Source organism: Mercurialis annua, linkage group LG8 (genome assembly GCF_937616625.2).
Source record: "Mercurialis annua linkage group LG8, ddMerAnnu1.2, whole genome shotgun sequence".
In the NCBI taxonomy this organism is placed as follows: domain Eukaryota; kingdom Viridiplantae; phylum Streptophyta; class Magnoliopsida; order Malpighiales; family Euphorbiaceae; genus Mercurialis; species Mercurialis annua.
Genome location: NC_065577.1, coordinates 41,490,413 through 41,498,155, shown reverse-complemented (window position 1 = coordinate 41,498,155; position 7,743 = coordinate 41,490,413). Strand labels below are relative to the sequence as shown.

Here is a 7,743-nt window from a genome sequence, read left to right as displayed (position 1 = left end):
TGGATAATTTTTTTTCTTTAATGATTTGTTGGTTTTATTATACCCGCGCCATGGTGATATTTTTAGTTTCTGAGCATCTGGCTAGCCAATTATAGTTCGACACGTGGGAGTATATGTGGATCAATGTCGTCTGCTCGGACTTTTGAGGGCCTTAGTGACGAAGGTTTTTTTTTTCTTGTGGGGCTAATTTTGGATTTTTTTGGAAACTTTGAGGGCTAAAAAGTAGCGAATGGTAAAATTATGTATATAATGGAATAAATTCGAACAATTTTCCATAAAAAATGCTGGTGTAGATAGCAGAATAAACCCTGTTTTGGCATTCACATCAACATCCTTTATCGGTTATAAAAATTTAAAAATTGATGTCCGACATTGTCAAAATTAAAAGTTTGCTAAAATTCGTGATTTTTTAAGCAATTAAGACTTTTATTTATAGATATATTTATTGTTAGTAAATAAATTCATTTGATATAATACAGACAATCAATTCTAAACAAACTTTAAAATTAAAATTACTAAATAAATTTCTAAAATAAAAAAAGAACAATATTCGTATAAATAAATTTCATAGAATTTTATAAAATTCATTTGAACTAAACACACTATTTAAGTCACTTAATTAATCATTTAATTGCATAAAATGTACCAATTAGTGTAAATTGAACACCATCTAGACACTGGTTTTGAAAGAATAAGCTTACTTTTATAAAGGGGCTGTTAATCTTCTCTCTGTATAAGAAACCTTTAACATAAAGGAATTTTAACATAACAGAAATTAACTGCATAACTGAGATTTTTTTCACAAACTTACTAAATTGCTCAAACATTTAACTATGTTTCACGAAAACATCCCGGACTCTACATTTCGATATTTCATTTCCTCTTCCGGAGACATTTCTGAAACTCCAAATTCTATATTTATAACGTAATCTAGTAAAAGATGGTGTTTTCCATTTTTTGGTTTCGGTGTTTCCCGTTAAGCATTTCCATTTCCGTACTATATAGAACAATAATAGACTATTCAACTATTCACTATCTTTAGATGTTTCTTACTTACATGTTAGCCTAAGGATATACAAAACTCTAAACATTCAAGAGCAAACTTCGAGCTTTAAGTTTTACTTACTCTTTGCAATAATCTGAAAGTAGTTCTCGATAAGTCTACTTATCTTCAGGCCTTACATCCCATCTTCTCTTCCGATTCTTGCGAACTACATTTGTTTGAGGGAGCAATTTTGCTAGCTTATCTGGTAATGGTGCTGGTGTTAGTTCCACAATATCCGACTCATCATCACTACCACTGAGCCATCCATAGCAAGGCTTACGCTGACGTTTAGGAAGTGTGTCAACTCGTTGAACAGAAGAACTGTTGATCCTGAGTTTCTCAACAGCACGAGAATTCGTAGGATTCGCTCCTCCAGCATTGCTCGTTTCTTTCTTCCTCGAGGCTTGATCTAAGCTGATGTCCTTCCAGCTGCTTTCTTCTCCTCCAGTATGTGGCGGACGGGGAATCTGTTCTGAAAAAAACAAGCAGTAACACGTAATGAAAGCATAAATTTAAGTGATTTTGTGGAATCTGATCTGCTCAAGATAAGATTTCTGTTTTTTGAATGTTGTTGCAGCGAGTAGAGCAGAATCTAAAGAATGATTATTTAACAAGTTGTCAATAATCCACAAGTTATCCGAGCAATTATGGTAACATTGACAAATTTATACACTACATAAAAGAATATACAATCACAGACAAAGGAGGCTGGAATTATGGTTGTGCATTCGAAACGAAGCGAACAATTTTTTTAAATATTTTGCAAAATTGAACTGAACTTAGTTTATTAAAATTTAAAATATTTTAACTAAACCAACCTGTCAATTCGATTATTCGGTTGGTTTTTCATTTTAGTTTGTACCAAAACTGATTTTTTTTTACTTTCTAAACCTAACTGAACCAAAAAAACAAAATACTTTTATACTGTCCAACCAATCGGTTATTCACTTTGGTTCAATTTATGCACAGCTCTAGCTAGAATCAGCATAAGGTTGAATTAGTATGCAACTCTTGCATATAAAATTTAAGCTTTGATAAAGGATGAAAAAGGTCATACCAAATCCATCAGTTGGTTCTGCAGAGTCTGCATTTATCATAGCCGGAACCACATTATCTTCAAGAAGCTTGTTAGTATGTAATTCAGTGCCTATAGCCTCCTCATTAGAGCGTGCAGGTAAAACAGCGCTGCTTGAAGGCCCAGAAGCTAGTGCTTTAACATTGTCTGCATCTCCACCCTCCCCCTGCAAGTAAAAGAGAGCGAGCAGGAAAAAGAAAGGGAGAAAGATGATCAATGTCAGAACGAGTTCTTTTTGATATCATTGTTAGTTTACAACAGTGGCTGCTAGGGCAGTACTATATTTAATAATTATTTATTATGCAAAGGACTAACAAATTGGCAAAGTCAGAATTCATGAACAGCTCTGTAACATTAAAACTTTGCATCTTGATATTGGCAATAACATCACAAAATAAGTCAAACAGCAATAGTGATTTCGGTCTTTAACACAAATCATCCACCAAAACAAATCTCAGCAGACTTTAAACGTCATCAGAGAGAAAATGAAGCAGTAGATACTTTTGGTAGTCCAAACTTGAGATGGAAATTCACACACTAAACTTAAAACTTAAGACCATGAAAAATGGCTCAAGAGTTAGTCAGAGCAGGGCAAAAACAAAATTGTACAGCAGACATGAGCTTTTATAGTTTTATATGAATGTGCATGGAAACAGCAGATGCTCAAAGACCGTCAGTATACGGGAATCATAACATAGGATTAACATGAACGAAGTACAAGATTTAAAGAGATTAAGAAACATAATCAAATGCGGGACATGCTATTATGGAAAAATTCTGTAGATTTAGGCAATAACAAAGAATCTTGAGAAGAAAGTTCTCGTGTAATTTCGATAAACAGGCCCAAATACAAGTATACAATAGCATAAAGAATTATGGGGCTGACAATACAAACACACACAAAAATTGATTAATAAAGTAAATCCTGTATTCTCACTTGTCAGCATCGTCAAGCTTATCACTACATAGGTATCAAGCCAATCAAACATGCTCCTAAATGTCAAAGCATGTACAGAAAATTAACTGACTATACCCGGGTGGTATCGAAACCCAATTTAGGCATGCATGAAAAAATTATATATATTTGAAATTTCCTCATGCTTATTATGCATTTCTTTGACCCAACTTTCCACAAATTGCAAATCCTATAAGTCATTTTGTATAATTTTGGAACATTCCTGAACATTCCACCCAAGAAGTTCTACAGCTGCTTGCTTGCTTTCACCAAATCACTGTGAATGTCTCATGTATAAGGGCGTAACTGAATCGAGCCAACTCGGGAGCTACTCGAGATTGACTCCAAAACCGACTCAACTCATATTGAGTCGAGCTCGATTTAATTATTGAGTCGAGTTCGATTTCCAAAATACTCAACTAGAAAGCTTGTGAACCTAATCAAGCTTTAGTTAATCTACTATTTTACCTTTTATATTTACATATATTTACAATATACCTTTAATTTTATATTAAAATTTAATTTTTAAATATTTAAATCGATAATCGAGTCGAACTCGAGTCTCGGTTATTCTACCGAGTTTGAGCTTGAACTCCTGAAATGAAACTCTGTCGAGTTCAGTTCAAGTTTCGAGCTTCAGATTTTAGAGTCGAGCTCGAGGTTGGCAGTGTTTCGACTTGACTCGATTACACCCCAACTCATACACACAACACAACCTTTTAAAATTTGTCTAACAAATTAAGTTCATGATGTTCATCACATCACAATTTCGCCCAAAACATATGAGAACAAAAACAAGCAGATAATTCATTATAATAAAAAGAGACAAAATCAAGAACACAGAAGACAAGAAAGCAAGAATATAAAATAAAATAAAATAAAATAAAAAAACAACCTTTTCTTCAGTCTCATTCTCAACTTTCTCAAGAATAGTGTCAAGCAAAACTTTATAAGCAGCCTCTTCAATAAAAGGCCATCCTTCTGCTCCATAAACCTAAATCAAACACAAACAAACCCCAAAAATCAGTCTTCAAAGAACCCAAAACCAAACCCAAACCCAAAATCAAAACCAAAAAAAAATCAAAAACCCACTTCAAGAAGCTCATTAATAGTACTGAAAATCATCTCATCAGCAAATCCAAAGCCCCTCATAGCATCAATAGCAGCATCCATTCTCCTCTGACCCTGCCCCATGCCCGGCGCCGGTGACTGACCAAAACCACCCAAAACAAAAAAAATGAAAACCCATCAGTGAAAAATAATCATTGAACATAAAAAAGATTAACAAAGAAATGATTTACCCTTCTGGGTCGTCCTCTCGGAGCCATTAAAGTGCTAAAGAACGGAGCTTTTTCGCGACGAGAAAATGGAAGGGAAGGTTTTGAAATGAGATGGGTTAGGTTTGATTATGTTGAAGTTTCCATTTTTAGTATGAATTTTGTGTTGTTCTGTCATCGTTAGTGTGTGTGTGTTAAGTGATCGTCCGGGAAATTTTTAATGCAGTGCTGATTACATGCCAGACAAAGAGTATGAATGCTGGTTGGATAAAGGTATACTTTGGCTCCTGAATTTATGCGTTAAATTTATTAAGTTACACTTAATTATTTTAATCGATTAAAATGTTACTCTTTATTTTCCGATCAATTAATTTTTAGATTGGATTATCGCGGTTTTTTAACTCATTGATTTGAATTGTATAATTTATTAATATATTAACTTATTGATTAAAAATAGGCAAAAGTTAATAAAAAAACATTGTAGTTTCCGTAAAAACACGCATAAGCACTTAAACTAATTTTGTGTACAATTACATTCTTCTTTTAAATATTTGGACGTTAACTTATTTATGTGGCAGTTATTACACTCAAAATTATTTGAAAAAAGATTCAAAAATAACCTTAAAATTTATAACATTTTTCAAATTAATCTTTCATTAAACAATTTCTAAAAATAATAGAAAACGACCTCAAGCGAACAGACAACCCTACTCCGCTGCCGGCCACCACCTCTACAAGCAACCGGCCTTACGACTAGTTAAAAAGATAATATTTGGCCAAATGATCAGGTATACTAGTCACCAATCTGTTGACTTCTGTGTACTCAAGAAGCTAGCAATTGTCTACTTACATTCAATCAATGGTTGCAAAATTTCCATCATTTTTATCATATAGTTAATTAATAATACTCATTGCTTAGAAATTTCCAGTCGGTCCATTTATACATCTCATTTCCTCTTCTGCATCATTAATTAACAATCTGCATAGTTTATTCTTATGAGGAACGTTCAACTTCTGAGTTCATGTTTTTTCACTATCAGTATTATTAATTGTCTATTCCTTTTCTCAGAAACATTGGCAATCGGAGCGAACGACACGGATCGGCTAGCCTTGCTTGAGTTCAGGAATAAAATATCTGCTGATCCTTTTAGTGTTGTGAGTTCATGGAATGCTTCAGTACACTTCTGCCTGTGGTATGGTGTCAAGTGCAGTCGCCAGACACGAAAGGGTAACGGTTTTAGACCGAAATTCCTTACAACTACAAGGCTCAATTTCTTCTCATATTGGAAACCTGAGCTTTCTGAAAATTCTAGACCTTAAAAACAACAGTTTCAGCCGGGATATTCCTCCTGAGATCGGCCGTCTTCGAAGACTACAAACACTCTATCTCTACAACAATTCACTCACTGGAAAAATCCATCCAATCTTTCTAGATGTCCTGATCTTGGCATTTTAAGTCTTGTGAAAAACAAGCTGACAGGATGAGTTCCGCTAGAGCTCGGTCTTCTTTCCAAGCTTCGGTTTCTTTCGATATCTAGAAACAATCTGACAGGTAATCCCCCTCCTTTTCTTGGAGACTTGTTATCTCTTTGAACTATTTCTAGCTGCAGCAATCAACAATTTTGTTGGGACAATTCCTGACACATTAGAATAACTAAAAAACCTGACTATTTTAGGACTTCTTATAAATATTGGATCTTTTAATTATTTTTATTAATAATAACAATCTTGAAAATGGAGAACTCGATGACCTGACGTTTCTCTATTATTTGAGTAACGCTAGCCGTTTGACATGGTTAGATATAAGTCGAAATATCTTTCGAGGCCTTATAGACATTGTTAGATTATTTTCTTATGCATTCAACTGTTTAAACATATTCATTGGGAATCTTGATATTCGCTTAGGTGGGAAACGAGAATAAAGATCACCGTTTCAGAGATTCCACTCCCCAAGTGACCATCAGTAGCACTCGAGATGATCCAATATCCAAAATGAAAATCGGTGAAGATAATTATTATATAGATGGGTAAATGACTTGGTGCGTGTTGGAACAGATGCAGAATTTCGAATGTCAATTTTATGAACAACATATCTAGCAAACAATAGCAACAATGTTAAGCTTGTACATTAAATATAAGATCCGACCTTAAGATGCTGAAGTAATAATTACGATAAATAGAATAACTATACAATAATTCTAATCCCAAAACAAATAAGATGCTGATAATTTAATTTGGTGAAATTAAACTCCTTGAAAATGTAACTAGATGAGTATTCCTTTGGAAATTGGTAACCTTAACAATCTTATAGTCTTCTTCTGCCTCTAAATCATTCAGAATCAACAGGTCAACACCATTAACGCCACGTCTTTCAATTCCGAAAACTGTTTTGTTCATATGATTAACTGTCAATAGAGTTGCATTAAGGACACGTAGTTTTGGTAAGGTAATAACCTTAGTCCACGAGCTTGTCTCTCCGAATTCTTTCATTAACCAGATGGTGAACGAGCCAGTAGATTCTCCAATCACTATTAAACAAATACATCCTTTCAAAACACTCATATCCATAACTGTGAAATATTCGTAATAATAAGGATGTTCCATCTCTGTTAGCGTCTCGTTTGCTAGAGAAAACGAAACTATCTTGGGCATCACACCACTTTTCCACACTTGTTCTGTTGCACCATAGTGCCTACGCAGCCAATTCAGAGACCCGTTTAGATTTACAGCCCTCTTGCCGCAAGACATTGTGAATTGTTTAACCTTATGCCAAGAATTTGTTTTCACGGAAAGAATATTATTCTCTCTTCTCATATTGTTCCCCTTTTCCGAGCGAATCAATGTCTCGCGTCGGAGAAGTACCTTGTAGTCATCTGTTGATGAATCATAGCCAAAGTCGTAACAATGAATGCCCTCCGACGACGGAAAATCATCTTTAATATCCTGCAGATTACGAAACTGTCCAGTCGAAGGGTTCGATAAAGTTAAGAGGTCATTATCACAGTTTCTCACGAGTAACAAGCCATCACAAGCCGCCAAAAACTTCATGCGATTGCATATTTGAGGATTAGGAATACGAGTAAGGAGTAATTCCGTCGGTGTAGATTCTCCTGAAACTATATCATCAAAAAAGGGTCCAACATGAAAACTATAATGCTCGTCCGGACTTCGGGAAACCAATACCTGATCATGTGATTGATGGAGATGTGATTTTTTAAAGTGAGAATCATTGATTAGAGAGTACCATGATTTTGATACGCATCTGAAACGTAGTACCGACTTGACGGGGAGATACGATAGTATATCACAAATAACGTCTATCGGTACGTCTGAGGCGGCAGCCGCGACTGCTGCTTCGGGGAGCTTTTCCATTGCCTTCTTCTTATGAGTT

General features: G+C 34.8%; 3 protein-coding genes across 3 annotated transcripts; 1 reads left to right on the top strand and 2 right to left on the bottom strand.

The window, feature by feature from the left end:
* Positions 1-807: 807 nt before the first annotated feature.
* Positions 808-4,548, bottom strand: LOC126659471 (uncharacterized). The gene is made up of 5 exons (XM_050352762.2): positions 4,377-4,548; positions 4,168-4,284; positions 3,971-4,069; positions 2,103-2,286; positions 808-1,517 (listed from the first exon to the last, which is right to left on the bottom strand). Exons 1-5 carry the CDS (start codon positions 4,401-4,403, stop codon positions 1,162-1,164), a joined length of 783 nt encoding a protein of 260 aa, XP_050208719.1. The 5' UTR covers positions 4,404-4,548; the 3' UTR covers positions 808-1,161.
* LOC126659472 (putative receptor-like protein kinase At3g47110) lies at positions 4,539-6,025 on the top strand. Its single transcript, XM_050352763.2, has 2 exons — positions 4,539-4,625; positions 5,422-6,025. The coding sequence occupies exons 1-2, from the start codon at positions 4,589-4,591 to the stop codon at positions 5,670-5,672; spliced, it is 288 nt and encodes a 95-aa protein (XP_050208720.1). The 5' UTR covers positions 4,539-4,588; the 3' UTR covers positions 5,673-6,025.
* Positions 6,026-6,465: 440 nt separating this feature from the next.
* On the bottom strand, positions 6,466-7,743 carry LOC126659470 (F-box protein CPR1-like). The gene has a single exon (XM_050352761.2). The coding sequence runs from the start codon at positions 7,722-7,724 to the stop codon at positions 6,582-6,584; it is 1,143 nt and encodes a 380-aa protein (XP_050208718.1). The 5' UTR covers positions 7,725-7,743; the 3' UTR covers positions 6,466-6,581.